Source organism: Cricetulus griseus, chromosome 6 (assembly GCF_003668045.3).
Source record: "Cricetulus griseus strain 17A/GY chromosome 6, alternate assembly CriGri-PICRH-1.0, whole genome shotgun sequence".
Lineage (NCBI taxonomy): Eukaryota > Metazoa > Chordata > Mammalia > Rodentia > Cricetidae > Cricetulus > Cricetulus griseus.
This window is the reverse complement of record NC_048599.1, coordinates 144,723,869-144,748,277: the sequence shown is the minus strand read 5'-3', so window position 1 is coordinate 144,748,277 and position 24,409 is coordinate 144,723,869. Positions and strand designations below refer to the sequence as shown.

At 46.8% G+C, this 24,409-nt stretch overlaps 1 protein-coding gene across 3 annotated transcripts in view; it reads left to right on the top strand.

Annotated features, from left to right (window-relative positions):
* Garnl3 (GTPase activating Rap/RanGAP domain like 3) overlaps positions 1 to 24,409 on the top strand; it is a 157,801-nt gene that overhangs the window by 106,529 nt on the left and 26,863 nt on the right. For all 3 annotated transcript variants that reach the window (XM_027423765.2, XM_027423764.2, XM_027423766.2), the window contains 7 exons: positions 3,976 to 4,084; positions 6,670 to 6,715; positions 7,406 to 7,512; positions 12,857 to 12,972; positions 15,018 to 15,122; positions 19,733 to 19,807; positions 23,860 to 23,971. In XM_027423765.2, coding sequence (XP_027279566.1) covers positions 3,976 to 4,084; positions 6,670 to 6,715; positions 7,406 to 7,512; positions 12,857 to 12,972; positions 15,018 to 15,122; positions 19,733 to 19,807; positions 23,860 to 23,971 — 670 coding nt within the window. The remainder of the gene's footprint in view (positions 1 to 3,975; positions 4,085 to 6,669; positions 6,716 to 7,405; positions 7,513 to 12,856; positions 12,973 to 15,017; positions 15,123 to 19,732; positions 19,808 to 23,859; positions 23,972 to 24,409) is intronic.

Below are 24,409 nucleotides of genomic sequence, written 5' to 3'. Positions count from 1 at the left end.
TAATGTGTGGGGCACTGGGTTCAAGCATCAACACCCCACATACAGCAAACAAACAAACTTCAATGAAATGCCTTACATTGCCCAACATTCACCAGCACTGTCCACATCAGATGACAGATGCAGCATTAGCCACATATGGATATATTATGTAATGCGTGGTCTTTTTAATATTTACTTAATTTTAAGTGTGTGTGTGTGTGTGTGTGTGTGTGTGTGTGTGTGTGTGTGTGTGTGTGTGTGTAAGTGTACTATGTGCATGCAGGAGCCCACAAAAGTCAGAAGAGACGCCAGATCCATTGAACTGCAGTGATAGATGGTTGTGAGCCACCATGTATGTATGCTAGGAATTGAACTGCAAGAGCAGTCAGTGCTTTTAACCACTGAGCCATCTCTTAGCTCCAATATATCATCTTTTGAGACTGACATCTAGTATTTTATATATTTTAAGGGTCTGTGTTATAATGTATATGTCTAATTCATTCCTTTTTCTTTTTCTGATTATGTGTGTGCACACATAATGCAGTACACATAGAGGCCAAAAGAGAGCATCAGTTCTCTGGAGATGGAAATACAGTGGTTCTGAGCCACAGACATTATTGCTGGGAACCAATCCTGGGTCCTCTGCAAGAACAACATACCCAGTTAACCACTGGGATCTCTCCCCATCCCTGTTGTTGTTTTTGTTTTTAGAGATACAGTCTCTTGCAACTCAGACTAGTATTGAACTCACTGTGTAACTGAAGCTGGCCTTGAACTCCTGATCCTCCTGTCTACCTCCAGAGGGCTAGAGTACTTGTTACTTTTTTAATTTTTCATGTGTATGAGTGTTTTGCCTGTGTGTGTCTGTGAACCATATACTTGAGGTACTCTTGGAGGCACAAAGAGGGCATCGGATCCCCTAGAACTGGAGATATAGGCAATTGTGAGCGGCCTGATATGAGTGCTGGGAATTGAACTCAGGACCTCTGCAAAAGCAGTAAGTACTCTTTTAACTACTGAGCCATTTCTCCAGTAAGTGTATGTTTAACTCTTTGAGGAGCCACTCTACCATTCTCAGAAGGGGCCACACCACTTCACATTCCCATCAGTGACACACAGAGATTTGTTATTTTATACAGTCATCCTACCAGTGTGAGTGGCTGCTCACCATGGCTTGCACATCTCCTGAATATCTTCTCCTGTATTTATTATACATTTGCATATCTTCTCTGGGGAAATGTCCATTTACATTCTTTGCTATTTGTTTAATTGAGTCACTTTTGTTATTGAATAGTAGAAATTCTTTACATTTTCTGGATACTAACTTCTTGCAAATACTACTTCTCTTCATCAAGCTGCCGTTCCGCTTCTGACAGTGTCCTTTGATCCATCTATTGAAGTTCTCATCTGTGATGCAGTCTCACCTACCTTTCTTCTGTGTCTATGCTTTTAGTGTTACCCAAGAAATCATTTGAACTGAATCGCACTCGGATGTACTCTCTACACCTTAGTTTCCCCATTGGTAAAATGGGAATACATGCTATGACTCATTCATGGAACTATACAACCATGATTCAGTAAGGAACCTACTCTCCAGGAGTTTATGGTATGGAATAGAGGCAAGAAGCATAGCCAAGAATGATTAGCATACATAGAGGAATAATCCACATAAGAATGATATCACACAGCAAGGTGGTGATGGTGGTGCACACTTTTAATCCCAGCACTTGGGAGGCAGAGGCAGATGGATCTCTGTGAGTTCAAGGCCAACCTGGTCTACAAAATGAGTTCCAAGACAGCCAAGGCTACACAGAGAAACCCTGTCTTGTAAAACCAAAAACCAAACCAAACCAAAGAAACAAACAGAAAGAATGGTATCACGGGGGCTGGAGAGATGGTTCACTGGTAAATATCAATTGCTGCTCTTTCAGATGACCAGTTTGGTTCCCAGCACCAACATTGGACAGTTCACAAAATTCCTGTAACTCCAGCTCCAGAGAATCTGGTACCCTTTTTTGGCTTTGGTGGATGCACGCGCACACACACACACACACACACACACACACACACACACACACACACTTAAAATTTTAACACAAAGGTAGTATGGATGCTGAGGGAGAAAGAACATGACAGGTAGTGAGGGTAAAGGAGGCCTTCCTGGAGAAGGTACCATTTGAGTAGCTTAGACAGATAACCACATGTGAGCTGTTTGGCAAAAAGAGACTAGACAAGGTAGGTTGGACAAACACAGACCATGCTTTGCTTATTTATCGCTATGCAATAAACCACTTGAGAACTCACTGGTTGAAGATAATGAATTGATTCCTTCATGATCTGTATTGTCAGGGCTCAGCAGCAAGTCCTCTGCTGTCTCAGAGAGGTTCTCATCCATTTCAGTCAGCCAGCAGCTAAACTGGGACCATTGGAGGCTTGACAGGGACATTGGCAGAGTTGCCCTTTCCCCACAGAATGGAGTTCTCAAGGCTTCTCCAGGCCTCTCGGTAGTTTCCTCAACACTTCTTCACTGGTCAGGCCTCCCAAAAGCATGTGTTCTGAGAGGAATGTGGCAAAACCTGATTGTCCTTTTATTTACTTATCTGTGGTGGGCTAATTTATTTTCTGTTTGTGTGTATGTGTGTATGTATGTATGTATGTATGTATGTATGTATGTATGTATGTCTATGTGAGTTCATTTGTAGCATGTGCATGTAGGTGTCAGAGGAAGCTACAAGGCAACAAAGTCCCTGGAACTGGAGTTACAGGGTGTTGTGAGCCACCTAGTGTGGGTTGTAGGGACCAAGCCTGGATTCTCTGGAAGAGCAATAAGCACTCTTAACCACTAAGTCATCTCTCAGCCCCATTCTGGTTCTTTTAAAGGCTAGCCTAGGAGGCTAGAGATATGGCTCAGCAGTTGAGAGCTCTGACTGCTCTTCCAGAGGACCTGGGTTCAATTCCCAGTACCTGCTTAGCAACTCACAGCTGTCTATAACTCCAAGATCTCACACACACACACACACACACACACACACACACACACACACACACACACACACACACACATGCAGGTAAAACACCAATGCAAAATAAAACAAAACAAAACAAAAAACAAAGCTAGCCTGGGCACTGGTCAACAGTCATCTGTGCTACAGTTCATTCATGACTACAGCATTCAGCCAGCCACAGTGATGGTGAAAGCAAATAAACTTCACCTTTCAGTGAGGGGCAAGCCTGGGAACCCTTAGTCTACCACTGACCCAACACAGGGACTCAGCAGGGATCCAGGGCAACAGTGTTATTTCAGTTTGATCAGATAGGTGAAGGTCTTGAACGAAGCTGGCAAACTGGCCTGTCACTATTCTGCTGAGTGCAGTGTAACTGGCATACACCACACCCATTCACACATTCTTTGTGGCAACTTTTGCACCTTTAGAGCTGTGTAGCTGTAAAGAATCCGTACAATCTATGAAGTTGTAAATATTCACTGTATAGCCTTGTATAGAAAAAAATGTGTTCACTACAGAACTAGGAAATCATTTTGGAAAGATCAACTAGGGTCAAATTAGATAGAGACATTTTGTCACCAAATATGAGCTCTTAAATTAGCTAAGGTGAGTAGGTAGTGTCGATCAGTGGTGGAGTACTTGGATAGCCTGCATGAAGCCCCAGTGTACATGTGTGCTCTCTCCCCCAGACACCCTCATGTGTGCCTCCTGTGCTCCTCGAATACAGCTCTGGGGATGAGGAAGCACATTAGGATGACTGACGCAGTAATGTTTGTTGGGAATGGTGACCTTCAGGTTGGCAAGCAGGCACTAGCTGAGGATTAGCAAGAGGAAATGAGGAAGCCTGCACTGGGAGAGGCACCCAGACAGTCTGTCAAGGCCACATAGAGGTGGGGCTGTGTGATGGTCTGGTGTTTTGCTACAGTGTGCTTTAACTGAGTGTGCCCTGGTAGAGCAGCTCTTCTCATGGTGTCATTTATGCTCATCACAGGTGGAAAGGAAGCGCCACATTGGAAATGATATTGTCACCATCGTGTTCCAGGAAGGAGAGGAATCTTCTCCGGCCTTTAAGCCTTCCATGATCCGCTCCCATTTTACACGTATCCTGGGTCTGCATAAATGCTCCAACTCAACAGCCTCTTGAGACCTTGGGTGATAGACATTGTTGGGGAATTTTTGCCTAAGCACCGCACTTGTCCTTCCTCTTTCCACCCTCTGTGGTAGTAATTCTCAGGAAATTATTTCCCCATGCTTTCTCAGTTTCACACACACATACCTTGGTCAGATCCTCCGCTGTCCTATTATGGTCCTCCCTCTCCTGCTAAAACTCATCTTCCCAAGTCCCACTCCCACGTTCTTGTCTCTGTGTGTGCCCCGCTGTATTTAATCAGGGAAGCTTGTGTAAGCATTGGGAAATGGTTATTTATTTGAGCAAAGGCCACCTACCAGCAGCTACACCACTGAGCAATGTGACTCTTTGTATCTCAGCAACCATTAACTGCCTCCTGCTTTTCAGGGAGAAGGTAGGGCCTCATGAATCCCTCTCTGTCTACAATGGAATGTTGATGGGCTCAGTCTTGTGCCAGGAGCCACTATGGCTATGTGTTCCTGGGTGCATCCACTATGTCATTGCAGAAGATAGTTTTCCACTGCTAACTCCTGAGGAAGCCTACAACTTAGAGCCTCCTTGCCTGAGACCTCTGGGTGCTGAGACTACAAGCACATGCCACCACCTCAGCTTTGACTTCCAAAATGTCTTCTCTTTTCTCAGGAAGTCTCTGAAATAAGGGGGAGGGGTGTCCTGTTTTCCACTGGTAAGGAATGAATCTGAAGAATAAGCAGTGAATCATCTGGGAAATTGACTTCAAGTATAAAAGTCTGTTGCTGCCTGCCTACTGTCCCAACACACTGAAGGCCTGGGTAAGGGGATCACAGATTTGAGGCCATCTGGGTCTACATAGCAAAACCTTGTCTCAAATATGAAAAAAAAATCTGGGCACACTGGCTCACACCTGTAATCACAGCACTCAAGAGGCTAGGCAGGAGGTCCCTATGAAAAATTATTCTAAGCCCTGATAAATAGCTGCTAAATTAAAGTATGAGGCATGATAAAATTAATGATGTTGCCGGGCGGAGGCAGAGGCAGGTGGATCTCTGTGAGCTCAAGGCCAGCCTGGTCTACAGAGCGAGTTCCAGGACAGCCAGAGCTACACTGAGAACCCTGTCTTAAAAAGAACAACCACAACAACAAATTAATGGCGTTGTTCACTCCTCTGACCCTGCTCAGCTCAGATTGTCTCTAGAATGGGGGCAGGGGGGGGAGGACCTCATCAGTGCTCAGCCAGACAACCCCAGGACATATGCTCATCCTAGCCTCCCAGACTTCAGTCATTGCCCACTTGCCATAGTCACAGGCCATGAGAGCAGACTGCAAAGGCAGTATCTCTGTAGGTTAGCTACAGAAAATAAAGGACATCTAGTGGGCATTTTCAGAACGAAGTCTAATCCTGTCCCCAGAGGCAGACTACTGTACCTCGTGTGTCTGCAGGTGAAGCTGCTCTCTATATTCTGACTTGTCTCCTGAAGCCAAACAACAGCATGCAAGGAAGTGTTTAAAAGTTGAAATGGCCAAATTTCATCCACAGGGTAGGGAGATGCTAATTAAGATGGAAACCATGTGTGTGTTTTCTTTGCTTATCCTGATCACAGCCTGGTGTCCCCATTCATTGGGCTGTGACACTAATAGTTCCCATTTTGGTGATGATTTTTCTTACATGACAGAAAACTTGTCTGAGTGGAGCAGGGAAGACGTGGTGGTTTGTTGTATTAGACAAGCTTTAGGATCCCCATATTGGCGATTCTCCACACTGGGCTTGGCACACCGTCTTCTGAAAGAACCAAAAGGTGGTCAATGTGAGTTCATCCCACAGAGCGCAGGAGTGGGAAAACTGAGCCTGCTGGCTTCGGCCCTAGACAACAGCAGGGCTGGCCATGAGAGAGGGGGGCAGAGGAAGAGCACTGCTCAGAGAAAGTAGTTGTGCTATTTGAGTTTCTTTTTAAAGTGTTATATTGAGATTGAAGTCTGTATGTAACATACCATTTATTCTTTTTTTCCTGGATGGAACCCAGGCTTCCCACGTGTTAGGCAAGTGCTCTCTGCTGATCCACACCCCAGCAGTTGAGCTATTCTGGACACTTCGGGCTTCAGCCCAAGCAGAGTTGATTCTGCTTAGAAGCTGCCACCAGCTATTTTGGCTTGTTCTCTGGTGCTGTTTTGTCTACCAAAGGCAGAAGGAGAGGGAAGGTGTTCAGTGGAAACATTTCAATTGTTTTCTCATCTCAGAATGTGTGAAATGAAATAGATGAGGAATCCATGTCAGGATCTTGTTTGGGCTCCAGGGAAGGAACTGCTCCTTTAGTTCTGCTGGCTCCTCAGATGTTTAATGTATTTACTTACATCACTCAGCTGACAGTTTTGGAGGATTCATCTAAGCCCTTCCTAGCAGAAGAGCACACAGATGCTAACCCTAGACACGGGCTCTGAGGTGTGGTCTCTGAGCTTAAGAGCAATAGGTGGCTAGCCACAGAAAGGCCTACTCAGGAATTCTGCAGGATTGATTTCAGGGCACAAGCTGTCAGGTGTGAGCATCAAAGATATTATAAATTGCCTTGACTGTCCCCACAGATATTTTTGCCTTAGTGAGGTATGACCAGCAAAATGACAATTACAGGTAAGTGATGACCTCGTCTTTATTCTGATGTACTTTCTTTGCGTGGCTTATTAGACATATTCTCACCTTCTAGAATATCCTGCAAAAAGCCACACCTCTCTTCAGAAGAATTTTGCTCCATATAGTATTGCTATGCACAGTGGGCCCAGGGTTCAGGGTTAGTTTGGTGTTTTGTAATTTAGAAGGGGAAACTATCTGTTTGACCTTGGTCAGAGCACCCTTCTCTAGACTACTGCCTTACCCGCTTTGTTTCTCAAAATGAATCTATTAAAAGGATGTTGTGAAAGGAATGCCAATTTCCACCAGATAGAGGAAGTGGGTTTGAACCTCATCCATTTACTGACTGAAGATTTGTGAAAAGTATTTATTACCCAGGGACCTTGAGCCTGCTGTAGAATGAATACAATTACCTCTGGCATGTTTAGTAAACTTTAAAAATCCAAAGTACGCTGCCTAGTATGCCGTGGTTGTTCAGGGTACCATTGCTGTTGTCAGCCTATCTAGAGGCTGGTAGAGTAGACCCTTAAGATGGGGCCTGTCCCCTGGAAGGTAGTACTCAGAGATGACACAGGCTCCTCTGGGATGAATCTCTCCGACATATTACATAGTTCTCTAGACACATTGACTTACAAAAATATTGGTGATCTTTGAAGAACAGAACCAACTAATTCTGGAATGTTCTTTATATAGGCTGAAAATATTTTCAGAAGAAAGTGTGCCACTTTTTGGCCCACCCTTGCCATCCCCACCGGTGTTTACAGACCACCAGGAATTCAGGGATTTTTTGCTTGTGAAATGTAAGTTGTCGTTTTGAAATGCTTTTGACACTTGTTCCATATACAAATGTGTTTCTTCATATTCTCCCCAGACTCTGCATAAGAAAGTGTCATTGTTAGATAGTCCATTCTCTGTTCATCCATTACCCATGTTTAGTTTCTGGGAGCATTAGGCAGGTTTCCTCTGGGTCCTCATCTGCACTTACCATCCCACCTTCTTTGCAGCTTATCTATCTTCACCACTCACAGTGCCTCAAACTGGTCTTTCTGCCTTGGTTCTGATACTACCATTCTGAGTCTCAGTCATCATGATGTGTGTCTTTTTCTGAGCAGAGTGGAGGTAGGGAAAATGGTTGTGATCCGTGCTTAGGGACAAGGAGAGCTGCTGGGCTGTATCTGTGTGCAGTGCTGTTGGGGTGTGACTGGAGTGTGAAGACCCTTCCCACCCCAGCCTCACAAGCCAGTGAGCAGTGCACATGCATCTGAGTCCCCTGATGAGTCCCAAGGCCTGATTCTGAGCTCCCCAATCTTCTGTATGACAGAAGTTGGCCACAACCTCCTCAGAGTATCCTTGGGTATTGTGTCTTAAAACCCATCAGGACCTACTGATCAGAATCAAGTCACTTGGCTTCATCCACTGTAGTCTCTTCATAGAAGCCTGGTCTGTCTTCCCTGGAGCCCTGGTAGTGCCACCTGGTCTGTGCCCTCTACAAAGAAACCAGCTCCCATCTTCTGCCAGCATACTAGGGGCTGCAGCTGCTTGACTGGTATCTGCCTGTCCCACCCACCCCCCTCACACACACACAGTGCCTAATTCTGTCATTGTTACTGTGTAATCTAAGAGCATTTGGAAAAGCTCCTCTCCTCTCATTTGAGTCCATCTTGGTCACCTGGCCCTATAGTGGCATTGATTGAGCCCGGAACCTCACAATGTCCCCCATCAATGAATAACCCACTTCAGTCTCTTTGTAGACTTGGCCAAAACTGGTGCTACAGGCCAGGCAAGTGTTGTATGACATATTGTCCTTCCTTTGTTTCTTTTTTAAAGATTTATTTAATTTTATGTGTATGTGTATAATATGTGCACTGCGTGCTGTGCTCATGGAGGCCAGATGAGGGGGTACTGGGTTATTCCCCTGGACCAGAAGTTACGAGCTGCCCAAGATGGGTGCTGGGAATGGAACCCATATCTTCTACTAGAGTAGGCAGTGCTGTTTTTGTTTTTGTTCGTTTGTTTGTTTGTTTGTTTTTGAGACAGCATCTCATTATATACCGCTGGCTGGCTTTGAATTCACTATATAGACCAGGCTAACCTGAAACTCCCAGAGATCTGCCTGCTTCTGCCAACCAAATGCTAGGATTAAAGGTCTGTGCCACTAGCAGCAAGTGCTTCTTAGCCCCTGAGCCATCTCTCCAGCCCCAGCCTTCATCTTCTTATCTACCTAGTCTCTCCTATGACCATACATGTGAGTCCTCCATCAACAGCCTCACAAGATCCCCAGGCCTTATCAACCATGTCATTGGCACTTGAAGGGATGAATGTCACTTAATTCCAGTCACCAAATATGTCCCACTCACAGCCAAGCTGGCTAAAAGTACTCTTCACTCCAAACCCCTTCTAGAGGCCTCCACATGCTTCACAACCTTCTCCTGGTAGAGACAGCCATTAAGGGCATGTAGCTGGGTACCCACCCTCCATACTGTTAGCTCCCAGTTTGGGTCCATGACAGGGTCTTAGGGAAATGCTCTGCCCCCAACATTATAAGCAGCAGGCTGAAGACCGCTTGGCAGAGGTGATGATTCTGTAGCTTCCATGTCCAGAGGCCAGCTCAGTGGCTGGAACAAAGCTCACATATTTGAGTGTAGAGAGGTAGAGGCAGGGTGGGAGAAGCAGTCTGAATAGATGACAGTGAGGAGCACTGGGGGGCTGTGGTGGGCTGGAAAGTGTACACCAAGCTCCAGCCAGGTAGCACTTTCCAGTGACATGAGCTCAATATTGCCAGATAGGCTGCATTTTCAAAACATCCAGACTTGGGAAACTTCATGTGGTTCAAGCCCAGAGTGTCAAATAGGAAGCAAAAACCAGGGAGCCGGTGTTGCAGCTAAAAGGAGTGAAGCAGCCAGGCACAGTGGATAAAAGTGTTCTGTAGGATGCACAGCAGAGGCCCCAGAGCCTGTAGTGCTTTAACCTCAGATTATTTAGATAACAACATTGGGGACACACTTGTAAGTGGAATCCATACATCAAAATGGAATGGCAAAATTAGGCCAAGGAATAGCCCATCAGCACCTTTGACAACTTAGGAAGAAATGGAATTAAGGTTCAGTTGATCTGATAGCAAAGCTTTAAATGTAGCTAGGTTGGGCTGGGTGTAGTAGCAGTGCTTTTATTCTTAGAAAGCTGAAGGCAGAAGCATCTGGCACTCTTGAGTTTGAAGTCAGCCAAGGCTACATTGTGAAATGCTGACAAATAAGAAAGTATCTAGGTTGAGAAGAAACATGGGTGCAAGGAGCCCAGGTTACAGAGGTGCATGGGGCGGTAGGACCAACCCGGCTGCATGGCCAACAGCACAATAGAAGCCTAAGACTAGAAGGCTGTTTGAGCTCCAGAGCAAGGTCAGCAGAATGGAGGAAGTTAAATGGATCAATAAGAATGCAAATCTTGGGGCTAGAGAAACGGTTCAGAGGTTAAGAGCACTGGCTGCTCTTCCAGAGGTCCTGAGTTCAATTCTCAGCAACCACATGATGACTCACAACCATCTATCATGAGATCTGGTACCCCCTTCTGGTGTGTAGCATACAAGCCGACAGAATGCTATATACATAATAAATAAATCATTTTTTAAAAACTCAAATCTTTCCCTTCTGTGAAAATGAGTTATTTAAAATGTAATCCACCATATAAACACACTGAAAAAGAAAAACCACATAATCATCTCACTAGATGCTGAATAAGCCTTTGACAAAATCCAACATCCCTTCATGATAAAGGTCTTGGAGAGATCAGGGATAACAGGAACACACCTAAACATGATAAAAACAATATACAGCAAACCAACAGCCAGCATCAAACTAAATGGAGAGAAACTCAGGGCTAGTCCTCTAAAATTGGGAACAAGACAAGGCTGTCCAGTCTCTCCATATCTCTTCAATATTGTACTTGAACCCAATATTTTAATTGGCTTATTTAGTTTGTTGATATCTAGTTTCTCGAGTTCTTTAAGTATCTTGGAAATCATCCCTCTATTAGATGTGTGGTTGGTGAAAATCTTTTCCCATTCTGTAGGCTGCCATTTTGTCCTTTTGACAGTATCCTCTGCCTTACAGAACCTTTTCAGTTTCATGAGGTCCCATTTATTAACTGTTGATCTTCACTCCTTTGCTACTGGTGCTCTTTTAGGAAGCTGTCTCCTGTGCCAATGCATTCAAGGCTCTTCCCCACTTTCTCTTCTATCAGGTTCAGTGTGTCTGGTTTTATGTTGAGGTCTTTGATCCTACTTGGACTTGAGTTTCATGCAGGGTGATAGAAATGGATCTATTTGCATTCTTCTATGTGCTAACATCCAGTTATGCCAGAACCATTTATTGGAGATGTTTTCTTTTTCCGTGTATATTTCTGGCTACTTTATCAAAAATCATATGCCCGTAGGTCTGTGGATTCTCCACCTAGCAACTGATAGTAACAATTGCAGAGACCCACAGCCAAGCATTAGATGGACCTCTGGGAATCCTGTGACAGAGGGGAAAGAGGATTATGGGAACCAGAAGAAAATCCACAGAATCAACTAACCTGGGTTGATAGGGGCTCACAGAGACAGAACCACCAACCAGGGAGCCTGCATGGGATTGACCTAAGCCCTCTGCACATATGTTACAGTTGTGTAGCTTGGTCTTCTTGTGGGACTCCTAACAGAAGGAGTAGTAGCAGACTCTGTTACCTGCTTTTGGGACCCTTTCCTCCCCCCATGTTGCCTCATCCAGCCTCATCCAGAGGAGGTGCCTAGTCTCACTGCAACCTGATATGCCATGGCTGCTGATATACAAGGGAGACCCACCCTTTTCTGAAGAAAAAGGAGGAGTGCATGGGGAAGAGGGAAGGTTGGGAAAACAATTAATTAATTAAAATATGTGATTTTTCTAAGGTACTACTTAGGAAAATCCTCAAGAAAGAAAAAGAAAACATCTTGGCATGTGCACTTCAGAAACTCCTAAGAGATGCCATGTAATACACAAGACCAGCTTGGCCCCAGCACATAGAAAGTATCTAGGGAATGCCTTGTCCCCAACAAGTTCTGTTTTTCAGGCCATGAACAGACCTTCCTATTGGCCCTCTGTATGCGAAAACTAAGAGTGAATACTTACCCAGTTCAATGTGCCTAGCACTGAACTGAACTTAAATGACAGCAGCCTCTATAAAAATAGGATCATACTATTTTTATAGGGTAGGTTAGAAACTGAAGCCACAGAATGGTAAAGCAAAATTGCTTAAGACTCTGAATCCAGTCACAGACTGGGTTCCACACTCATGACATCAGACTTTTAACCTTTTGGACACTCCTTTTTGAGCTCTTGTGTGTAACTACACACTCTACCTTGTCAAACTGTAGTGTCTGTAGTCCATGAAATGCTTAGCCTTTTCCAGAAGAAGCATCCTTTAAGCTATGAACCCGAATCCTGTACTTAAGCAGCTTTTCCTTTTCAACAAGCTACAACAAATACACACACGTGTACATGTGTGTGCATGTACACACACACACACACACACACACACACACACACACACACACACACCAGCAGGCAGAGGTAGGTGGATCTCTGAGTTTGAGGCCAGCCTTTTCTACAGAGTGAGTTCCAAGATAGCCAGGGCTACACGGAGAAACCTTGTCTCAGAGGGAAAAAGCTGAAAGGAGGGAAAGTCTTGTTTTGGAGCCTACGGCCATCACCTGGCTCCATCACTAATGGCTTAAGGTAGGGCATGACATGGTGGCAGCAAAACATGATGGAGGAAGCCTGCTCACCTCATAGCAGCCAAAAGCAGAGAGAGCAAAAGAGAGGGCCCGGGGACAAGAGCCACCCTTCAAAGGCACTACCTTGTGATCTGCCTCTTCAACCAGACCCCACTGCCATATGTTCCCACTACCCACCAATAATCAAAGTGTTAACCCACCAATAGGCTGGCCGCTGATCCAAGATAGCTTCCAAAACTTGAATCCTGAGGCCATGCCCTTGACATTTTGGGAGATATTCCATATCCATAATAATGCTAGTACTATAATGACTGGTAGCATTCACTGTGCAGACTTTGCTTGTAAAGAACACTCTTTACTAGCTATTAATGACTAACACCCTTTTCCATTTGTTTTAGTGATTAATGGAGAGAAAGCCACTTTGGAAACTCCAACCTTTGCCCAGAAACGCCGGCGTACTCTGGACATGTTGATTCGATCCTTATACCAGGATTTGATGCCAGATTTGCATAAGGTATTTGTGTTTCCTTTCTCCTGTGGGGCTTCTGGAGAGCACAGTTCTAGCTATGAACCCTGCAAAAAGCCCTGAGTCCCCATGGTGCTTGCTGCCTAGACTACCCCGAGGCCACGCAGCTGGCATTCTCCATAAAAAGGAGGGCCACTGAGTGTCTGTGTGCAAGAATATGACCCTTACAAAGCTGTGGCCTAAGGTATAGGTGGGCACAGCAAGGTCAAGTCAGAACCCTGGAACATCAAAGCTGCGTTCTGATGGTGCTGTCCTTGGTGCTGGTGGCATAGAGCTGATGATCTGGCAAATACTGATTTAGAAGAGAGGCCAAGTGCTTTCTTGGATTTTCTGTCTAGCTCTATAAGCAGACACTGCAACAGTGTCTCCATCGAGGGAAACCCACTTTGTGCTGAATACTTTGTAGGCCCAGAGCATTGTCTACACTGCTGAGACTCCACCCTTTCTTGTCACCTCAGCAGGACACATGCTCTTAGGAGGCCTCCAGCCAGAGTATGAGGTCACCAAGAGAGTAAAATAATTCTTTAAAAACATTTCCCTTTGACCAGTGAGATGGCTCCGCAGGTAAAGCACTTGTCACCAAGCCTGACAACCTGAGTTTGCTTCCAGGACCTACATGCCATAAAGAAAGAGCCAACCCTACAAATTGTCCTATAGCTTCCACATACATGCCATGGCATGTATTATATGTGCATGCACACACACACACGCACGCACGCACGCACGCACGCACGCACGCATGCACACATATATATATATATATATATATATACACAAATTTATTAGTTATTTTTTAATTTCCTTATTTAACAAGGAAGCACAGAACTTAAGGGGTTGGAGAGATTGCTCAGAGGGTAAGAGTACTGCTTGCTCTTCCTGAGGTCCTGAGTTCAATTCCCAGCAACCACATGGTGGCTCACAGCTACCTGTAGTGGGATCGGATGCCCTCCCATTCTGGCCTAAAGTTTCACATGTAGATAGGGCACTCATAGACACAAAAATAAATAAATAAATCTTTTTAAATATCTTAAAAAGAATTATCTTAAAATTTGATTATTCATTCATAAACTCTAGTAAAAGTAATTGATTTCTGGTGACATGTGTAAATGAGAGCTGTCTGTCACTCACCCAGGAGACAGGATATCTGAATGAACTAGAACTCACTGGCCCCTTCTCTTTGCATTTGATACCCCCTTTTATAGTGCCACTTGACTTTTGTCTGGTTGGTAGTCTGACAGGTCTCGGGGAGTGACCAGGCTAGTCCCAGGACCTGACAGAGCAAATCTTAACAGGTCATGGAAGGCTCCACAGAGGCCACCATAATGAGTAAGCATGTCCCTCAGGCCTCAGCCAAGGTATCATTACCTCTAGTTGAAGCAAATCCCCCTATTGATTCATCTACCTGCTACACTTCCCCTTTCTATCAGTGACCAGACCAAACATGTTAATCCTATTAGTCCCTTCATTTGTTGGTACACCAGCCTCTGATCTACAAAGACAGAGGCTGTGTCTGCCATATCCTCAAGTCCAGGAGAGGACTATCCTCAGCCAGGGCTTGGTGAGAGCTTTGGAGGAAGAGACCAAGAACTGTGCTAAGTACCCTCTATATATTACCTCACTGATGCCCACCACACACCAGGTGTCAGCCTGACACAAACAGGTGTCAGCCATAAAGGACTAAGAAGTTAACCTCCAGGGCCCCAGAGCCACACAGATCAGGGGTGCCATTCCCATGGAATTCAGGGTACTGGGTTCCCAGGGTGCCACTCCATGGGACTGGCATCCTAGAGCTGTGCCATATGGGGGCCTCAGTCACAAATGCTAGTAAATGAAGAAGCTGCTGGTTTGCCTGGTCTCAGCTTTTACACAGTGCTGGCTCTACATGCCTGGACTACATCTCTGTGTCTGCCACAATGTTTAGACAAACGTGTGTGTGTGTGTGTGTGTGTGTGTGTGTGTGTGTGTTTGTGTGTGTACACCAAAGGATGAGACTTGATGACTAAGGAATCCCATCCTTGTTTTCCTTTTTTTAGAACATGCTCAATCGACGGTCTTTTAGTGATGTTTTACCTGAGTCACCCAAGTCAGCCCGGAAGAAGGAGGAGGCCCGCCAGGCTGAGTTTGTTAGGATAGGGCAGGTACGTTAGATTCTGCAGTTCCTGAGAAGAATGGTTGTGAGTCCCTCCAAACTAGACAACCCCACAAGATACCTTGGTTAGGATTTGTGGGGGGAGTTGTTTCATTTTGGTTTTGTTTTGTTTTGTTTTTTCAAGACCTGGCTATTCTGGAACTCACTAGTAGACCAGGCTGGCCTTGAACTCCCAGAGATCCATCTGCCTCTGCCTCTGCCTCTGCCTCTGCCTCTCTCTGCCTCTCTCTGCCTCTCTCCCTCTCTGCCTCTCTCTGCCTCTCTGCTCCTCTCTCTGCCTCTCTGCCTCTCTGCCTCTCTGCCTCTCTGCCTCTCTCTGCCTCTCTCTGCCTCTCTCTGCCTCTCTCTGCCTCTCTGCTCCTCTCTGCCTCTCTCTGCCTCTCTCTCTCTCCTCTCTCTCTCTGCCTCTCTCTGCCTCTCTGCCTCTCTGCCTCTCTCTGCCTCTCTCTGCTCTCTCTCTGCCTCTCTCTGCCTCTCTGCCTCTCTCTGCTCTCTCTGCCTCTCTCTGCCTCTCTGCCTCTCTGTCTCTGCTCTCTCTCTCTGCCCTCTCTGCTCCTCTCTGCCTCTCTGCCTCTCTGCCTCTCTGCCTCTCTCTGCCTCTCTCTGCCTCTCTGCCTCTCTCTCTGCCTCTCTCTCTCTGCCTCTCTGCTCTCTCTGCTCTCTCTCTGCCTCTCTGCCTCTCTGCCTCCTCTCTGCCTCTCTGCCTCTCTGCCTCTCTGCCTCTCTGCCCTCTCTGCCTCTCTCTGCCTCTCTCTGCCTCTCTCTCTCTGCCTCTCTGCCTCTCTGCCTCTCTCTGCCTCTCTGCCTCTGCCTCTCTGCCTCTCTGCCTCTCTCCTCTCTGCCTCTCTGCCTCTCTGCCTCTCTGCCTCTCTGCCTCTCTGCCTCTCTGCTCTCTCTGCCTCTCTGCCTCTCTGCCTCTCTGCCTCTCTCTGCCTCTCTCTGCCTCTCTGCCTCTCTGCCTCTCTCTCTCTCTGCCTCTCTGCCTCTCTGCCTCTCTGCCTCTCTGCCTCTCTCTGCCTCTCTGCCCTCTCTGCCCTCTCTGCCTCTCTCTGCCTCTCTCTGCCTCTCTGCCTCTCTGCCTCTCTGCCTCTCTCTGCCTCTCTCTGCCTCTCTGCCTCTCTGCCTCTCTCTCTCTGCCTCTCTCTCTCTGCCTCTCTCCTCTCTCTCTCTCTGCCTCTCTCTGCCTCTCTGCCTCTCTGCCTCTCTCTGCCTCTCTGCCTCTCTGCCTCTCTGCCTCTCTGCCTCTCTGCCTCTCTGCCTCTCTGCCTCTCTGCCTCTCTGCTCTGCCTCTCTGCCTCTCTCTGCCTCTCTGCCTCTCTCTGCCTCTCTGCCTCTCTGCCTCTCTCTGCCTCTCTCTGCCTCTCTTGCCTCTCTGCCCTCTCTGCCTCTCTTGCCTCTGCCTCTCTGCCTCTCCTCTGCCTCTCTCTCTGCCTCCTCTCTGCCTCCTCTCTTCCTCTCTGCCTCTCCTCTGCCTCTCTGCCTCTCTGCCTCTCTGCCTCTCTCTGCCTCTCTGCCTCTCTGCCTCTCCTCTGCCTCTCTCTCTGCCTCTCTGCCTCTCTCTGCCTCTCTGCCTCTCTGCCTCTCTCTGCCTCCTCTCTCTCTGCCTCTCTCTGCCCTCTCTGCCTCTCTCTGCCTCTCTGCCTCTCTCTGCCTCTCTGCCTCCTCTCTGCCTCTCTGCCTCTCTGCCTCTCTCTGCCTCTCTCTGCCTCTCTCTGCCTCTCTCTGCCTCTCTCTCTGCCTCTCTGCCTCTCTCTCTGCCTCTCTGCCTCTCTGCCTCTCTGCCTCTCTCTGCCTCTCTCTGCCTCTCTCTGCCTCTCTGCCTCTCTCTGCCTCTCTCTGCCTCTCTCTGCCTCTCTCTGCCTCTCTGCCTCTCTGCCTCTCTGCCTCTCTGCCTCTCTCCTTCTCTGCCTCTCTCTGCCTCTCTGCCTCTCTCTGCCTCTCTCTGCCTCTCTGCCTCTCTGCCTCTCTGCCTCTCTCCTCTGCCTCTCTGCCTCCTCTGCCTCTCTGCCTCTCTCTGCCTCTCTGCCTCTCTCTGCCTCTCTCCTCTGCCCCTCTCTCTGCCTCTCTCTGCTCTCTCTCTGCTCTCTGCCTCTCTCTGCCTCTCTCTGCCTCTCTCTGCCCTCTCTGCCTCTCTCTGCCTCTCTCTGCCTCTCTGCCTCTCTGCCTCTCTCTGCCTCTCTCTGCCTCTCTGCCTCTCTGCCTCTCTCTGCCTCTCTGCCTCTCTGCCTCTCTGCCTCTCTCTCTCTGCCTCTCTGCCTCTCTCTGCCTCTCTGCCTCTCTGCCTCTCTGCCCTCTCTCTGCCTCTCTGCCTCTCTGCCTCTCTGCCCTCTCTCTGCCTCTCTCTGCCTCTCTCTCTCTCTGCCTCTCTCTGCCTCTCTGCCTCTCTGCCTCTCTCCTCTCTGCCTCTCTCTGCCTCTCTGCCTCTCTCTGCCTCTCTGCCTCTCTCTGCCTCTCTGCCTCTCTCTCTCTCTGCCTCTCTCTGCCTCTCTCTCTCTGCCTCTCTCTCTGCCTCTCTCTGCCTCTCTCTGCCTCTCTCTGCTCTCTCTGCCTCTCTCTGCCTCTCTCTGCCTCTCTGCCTCTCTCTGCCCTCTCTCTGCCTCTCTGCCTCTCTCTGCTCTCTCTGCCTCTCTCTGCCTCTCTGCCTCTCTGCCTCTCTGCTCTCTCTCTCTGCCTCTCTGCCTCTCTGCCTCTCTGCCTCTCTGCCTCTCTGCCTCTCTGCCTCTCTCTCTCTCTCTCTGCCTCTCTGCCTCTCTGCCTCTCTGCCTCTCTGCCTCTCTGCCTCTCTGCCTCTCTGCCTCTCTCTGCCTCTCTGCCTCTCTGCCTCTCTGCCTCTCTGCCTCTCTGCCTCTCTGCCTCTCTGCCTCTCTCTCTGCCTCTCTGCCTCTCTGCCTCTCTGCTCTCTCTGCTCTCTCTGCCTCTCTGCCTCTCTGCCTCTCTGCCTCTCTGCCTCTCTGCCTCTCTGCCTCTCTGCCTCTCTGCCTCTCTGCCTCTCTGCCTCTGCCTCTGCCTCTGCCTCTGCCTCTGCCTCGAGTGCTGAGACAAAAGGTGTGTGCCACCACTGCCAAGCTACTTTGTTTTTTCTTGCAGTCCCAGTGTGTGTTTTGCTGCTGTGATAAAAACCATGACCAAAGGCAACCAGGGAAGGAGAGGGTTTACTTCCTCTTACAGTTTGTGGTCCCTCACTGAGGGAAGTCAGGGCAGGTGCTCAAGGAAGAAGCTGAAGCAGAGGCCATGGAGAACACTGTTTACTGCCTTTCTCTCTGTGGCGTGCTCACTCCGCTTCCTTACACAACCAAGGACCACATGCCCTGGAATGGTACCTCTCAGTGTGAGCGGGGCACTTCTGTATCAATCATTAATCAAGATTGGCCCACAAGCCAATCTGCTGGGGGCATTATTTTTTTCAGTTGAGGTTCCCTCTTCCCAGGTGACCCTGACTTGTGACAAGCTGTCACAAAACTAACCAGCCATCTGGAAGCTGGTGATTTCTCTCAAGATTGTGGTAGGAAGACAAGTGGGGTTTTGACAGCTGTGTAGCTGTCGGTTCCCTTTGCAAAAGAATAGTGTTCTACTGCAGGGGGCAGCTCCTGCTCTCTAGATCATCCCTGACAGAGGAGCTCAGACCTCTCACCTACTCGGAATTCTCTGAAGAGGGAAGAGTATTTTGAGTATCATCAAGCTGAACACTAAACCCTCCCTGGTAGGAGGAAGCACACACTGTGCAGTGTCCTCACCAAAGACCCCACTTTCACCTGTTACGTGAAAGTATTTCCTTACCCTAGGCCTTGGAGCAGATCTCCCTCCCTCTGACTCACTTCCCTGGTAACACTAGCAGTTCTCAGCTCCAAGCTCTCTGCCCTGACACCACACACAGTAGAAAGGGGTGGGTCCTCCAGCCACAGGTAAGGTCTCCCCAGGGGCGGCACTAATCAGCAAGACAAGTAGACAATGGAGGGTCCTGTGACCAAGGACAGCTTGGAGATAGGGAACATATTTTTCAAAACATGCATCAGTCTTTTTTGAAGATAACTTCAACAAAATTAGCAAGTGAGGGGACTTGCTACCAAGCTGACAGCCTAGAGAACTGAATCCGGAAGGTGTCCTGTCTTCCATATAACTACCACAAGTTGTCCTCTGACCTTCATGATTGTACCATGGCATCATACACATGCACACACATACATCCACACACAAGATAAATAAATAAATAAATAAATAAATAAATAAATAAATAAATAAATAAAATTCTTTTTTTTTTAATCTTAAAACTAAATGCCCTTTCCTTTCAGGGACTCTTGAGCTGTCAAGATTAGGAAGGACCTGGGAATCTCTATTTTTCAGCCATCTTAGTTTGAAATCAAAGGACTAATAGAAATAGTTCAAATGCCAAAAACAGCAGGTGTAGTTTGGGCCATAATCCTGTCTCTGGGACTTCACTATCTCCTCCTAATTCCTTATCAGTGATGAGTCTGTAGAGGATCCTGCAGTTTTAACCCCAAATTACTCCTAACTCATTGCTTTTTCCCCAACCTCAGTTGTTTGCCCTGCTATTCTTTCACTGCCTGATACCAAACCTTAAATAACATCTCTGTCCATTAGGCACTAAAACTCAAGTCCATTGTGAGAGGGGACGCCCCATCAAACTTGGCAGCTTCAGGGATGTGTAAAAAAGAGGTAAGTGGTTGATACTTTCTCTTTGTACTTGGTGAAGTTATAGAAACAGGAGGATGTCTCCTTCAAAGTCTTCCGGAGCCCAGATAACGTAGCAAGAGCATCTGTTTCCCAGGACACTCCTTCCTGCATTTGTGTGTGAAGATGGGCAGAGTGCTGGGCCAGGCCTGGTCAGCCAGGCTGGCTTCAAAGTGCTTCTCAAGCTTCATGTGGATTCATGCCATCTGACCTCAACCCAATATGAACAGCGAGATTCTGGAGCAGTGTTCTTAGAATGTGTCCAAGTCACCTGCAGCTTCTAACCCAGTGGTTCTCAACCCGTGGGTCTTGACCCCTTTGGGGTCACATATTGGATATCTCACATCTCAGATATGTATGATTCGTAACAGTGGCAAAGTTACAGTTATGGAGTAGCAATGAAATAACTTTATGGTTGGGGGTCACACAACATGAGAACTGTATTAAAGGACCGCAGCCTCAGGAAGTGTGAGAACCACTGCTCTAGTCCAATAGGCTTGAAAGGCTGCTGTCCTCAGTTCTTATCTGTTGCTGTAATAAAATACTCTGGCAGAAGCACTGTCGGGGAGAAGGGGTTTATTGTAGGTCAGCCATTGCCGTGGAGAGGTCACAGTGACAGGAGCTCCTATCACCCCCACAGTGAAGAGCAGAGAAAGGTAAATGCACCTGTGCTTGTCTGCTTGTGCTCAGGTTCATTTCCCCAGTGTGAGACAGTGCAGGGAACCCTGCCTACAGAATGGTGCTGCCCTCAGCGAACTGAGTCTTTCCACATCAGTTAAGACAGTCCCTGACAGATGTAACCACAGGCCAACCCAGTGTAGACAATTCCTCATTGTGACTCTCTTCCCAAGTAACTCTGTTGTGTCAACTTCATAGAGGTAACCATCAAGTTGCTCTTCTGACTAGTCCTCAGGGGTTGCTGCTCAGAGGAGTGTAGGTGAGAAGCCATTACAATATGTATAGCTACATAGACAAACAGCAAGCCCTGTAGGCTGTCTACTTCCTGTTTTAGTTTTGGAGGCTGGGCAGAGTGGGCTAGGTAATCACCAAGAACAGACCAGGGGACTGGAAGAGCACTTACTGCTCTTGCAGAGGACCTAAATTCAGGCTGCTCATGTCTGCCAGTAACTCCAGCTCCAAGAGATCCTCTTCTGACCTCTCTCAACACCCACATGTATGCCTACAGACACACACACATAAAAATAAAAGCAAAATTTTCTAATGCAATTAAGAGCCAGTGAGATGGTTCAAGTGTCAAAGGCCCTTCACTTTGACCCCCTGAGTTCAATCCCTGTGGCCCATATAGTGGAAGGAGAAAACCAGTAAGTTTTCCTCTGACCTCCACAGGCACACAGTGCTGTGTACACACACACACACACACACACACACACACACACACACACACACTCGTAAATAAATAAATAAATGCTTTTTTAATGTAATGCAGTTGACTCTGAGAAAGCACAGCACCTTCTGAAACAAACATCCTTCCCAAAGTGCAAAAGATCTGCTGCCATTTTGGGAATGGTGGGAATTTGCAGTGCTTCTAAGCACTTTATAAATGGCACTGAGACTTCCTGACATTCTTAAGTCCTTACACACATATCCCAAACAAATGTCTGATCACAAAAAAACAAAACAAACAAACAAAAAAAAAAAAACGTGTTCACAGTGCACAAGCAAAACCTGCTTCCATTGTTGGGATCATATAACCAGAGAACCCCATGGCCCATACTTGGAGAGGCTCTGCTCCAAAGAACCTTGGATCTTCCAGGTGAAGAACTTTTCTGCATGTATCATCCTGCCAGGGGACACTTTGCTACTAAGACTCAATTAATGGCTGTTCATCCAGAGGACTCGTATTCCATCCCCAGCACCCAAATGGTGGCTAACAACTGTCTGCCACAAAAGTCCCAGGGGGTCTAATGCCCTCTTCTGGCCTCCAGACACCCTATATGCACATGGTATATAGACATACAGGCAGGCAAAATAACCATACACACAAAAATAATACAATAATAATTTGGGGGCATTGAAGGGGGTTTTTTTGTTTTGTTTTCAGTTTTTTGAGACAGGGTTTTTCTGTGTAACAACTCTGGATGTCCTGGTACTTGCTTTGTAGACCAGGCTGGCCTCAAACTCACTGAGATCTTCCTGCCTCTGCCTCCCAAGTGCTGGGATTAAAAGCATGCACCACCACTGCCCAGCCAAAATAATATTTTCCAAAAGACTCAGTTGAGGGCTGGGGCGATTTCTGAATGAGGAAAGTTAGGACCCCCAGCATCCACAGACAAGTCAATGTGGTGGTTCATACCTAAAACCCAAATACTCAATGGGGTCTCTCTGAGCCCTTGCCGGCAACAGTCTAGCAGAACTGGTGATTTTAAGATTCAGCGAGAGACCCTGTCTCAAAGAGCAAGTAAATAAGTAACTGAGGGAAAACATCATGATGTCAACCTCCAACCTTCACATGTAGCTGCACAGGTGGGCCCTCATGCTTGGATGCACAAGTGCACACACACACACACACACACACACACACACACACACACACACAGTGTGCGCACACAAACACAATGACTCCATTGTTCTGTCTTGGTATTACTGAAAGTGACGGTTTCAAAGTCTGTCCATATATATATATATATATAGTGTGTGTGTGTGTGTGTGTGTGTGTGTGTGTGTGTGTGTGTGTATTCTGCATTTTCACTTCCTCTAGGTACACATTGCCAACTCATAATTGCCAGATCTCCTCTTCTTAGGGGAAATATTTTAATTAGTGACCTGTCTCTGTGTTTTCCTTTTTCAGATTAGAAAATGTGTCCATATTCTCTAGTCCTCCTCCTCAGAACAGTGCAGTCCCATCTTTGCAAATCCGAGGCTGTGAATGCCCCAAGGGGGAAGCCTGCTCTTTGCTCATTCCTGATGATGCTCTTGGCCTTCCTTGAACTTAGAGGATGTGAACATTGTCTCTACTGGGCATTCACACATACCACAAGAGCAAACATAGGTTCTTCTGCTGCCCAGTTGGGTCATGTCAGACCCTTAGGACTAGTTGACAATAGAAGAGAAGATGTAAGCCTTCAACTTGTCCCCAAAAACCTACAAAGATTTCCAAAGCATAGGGCTGAAAGAAATTGAAGGTCTGTTGAAAATGTTTGCAGTTCTCAATACTGGGGATATGGCTCTCTGGGAGGGCACTTGCCTAGCATACAAGAGACCCTGGGTTCTATTTCTACTGCTACAAAAACAAAAACTGTCCACAACACCATATGAGTAAGAACCTAGTATGCAGTACTTGCCAACTCCTGACCTCCACACCCACCTCAGGGGCCATTGTAAGGGAGAGCTAACTTTATCCCTGAAACAGAAATGAATCCAAGGTCCCAGGAAATGTTCATGTAGTGTGACATGTCACATGGGGACCAGGAAAAGTGTTCATGTTGTGTGAACTTGCCACACAGTGACCTAGAGGTATTTCATTAGCAACCTTGCTGTTTTCCTGCAAAATGTGTACTATTTTTTCTTGAAGATTTTGTAGCCTTATGTGGGTCAGTAAGCACCTATATATTATGACAATATCAACCTCTTGCATTTGTACAATTTAATGATTTTTGCTGAATCAGCAACACAGAATTTTTTAATAGCTGTGTGGGACTTCCTTTCATGCTAAACTAACATCAACCCTCTTTAAAAAAAAAAAAAAAGTAACAGGCACCAATTTGCCCAACTTCTAGGTTAAAGGAAGCTGCTTTAAAAACATTGCCAATGTTTCTGTTGCCCCAAAAATGTGACAGTCATATAGAGACAGGCAGTGATGCATGGAAGTCACTGCTTTCCTGTGGCACCCATATTTGAAAGGGGCTTTTCTCCTTAAGAAAGCTAATGGAGTCCAGGCCTAGGTAACTCCTGAGGTCTGGCACAGCTCATTCCCACGGAGTATCTGGAGTATCTGTGTTACTGTTTCAGGTGTCGCACTCTGACACAGTATGTTCTTTGTGGTACACTTACTCTCCAATGCTTGTGTCGCCTCACAGCCTTGGGAACCCCAGTGTTTCTGCAGTAGTTTCCCTCACGAAGCCGTGTGTGCAGATCCCTGGGGCCAGGCCTTGCTGGTTTCCACTGATGCTGGCGTCTTGCTAGTGGATGGTTAGTGAGTAGCACTCCTACAAATGTCTTTTTTTGTGTGACTTGTGGTACTTCTAAAGTGGGTGACTGCCAGTCAGCTCCTTTAGACCATAAATGCCTGGTCTCGAGGGAAGTTAGCCAGGTTTGGTTTTCTAATCAGATTAATCCCTTGTTTCAGACAGTGCTCAGCATGCTGGAAAATTCATCCCTTCCTTCAATCTCCAATTAGTCCCCGGACTTTAAGGCACCTACTAAAAGATTCTTCATCAGCAAGCATTCATCATGGCACCAATACTTATCGTAAATGAAAACAGACATTATTTCCACGTCATTTTCTTAGGGACGTGTGCTCTCTTGAAACCTTTAAAAAAAAGTCCTGACTGGAAAAAACTTGATGTCTAAAACAAATTATATGAATCTTAGATAAGTTGTACTTATGGATATAGAAGCAGAAAGATT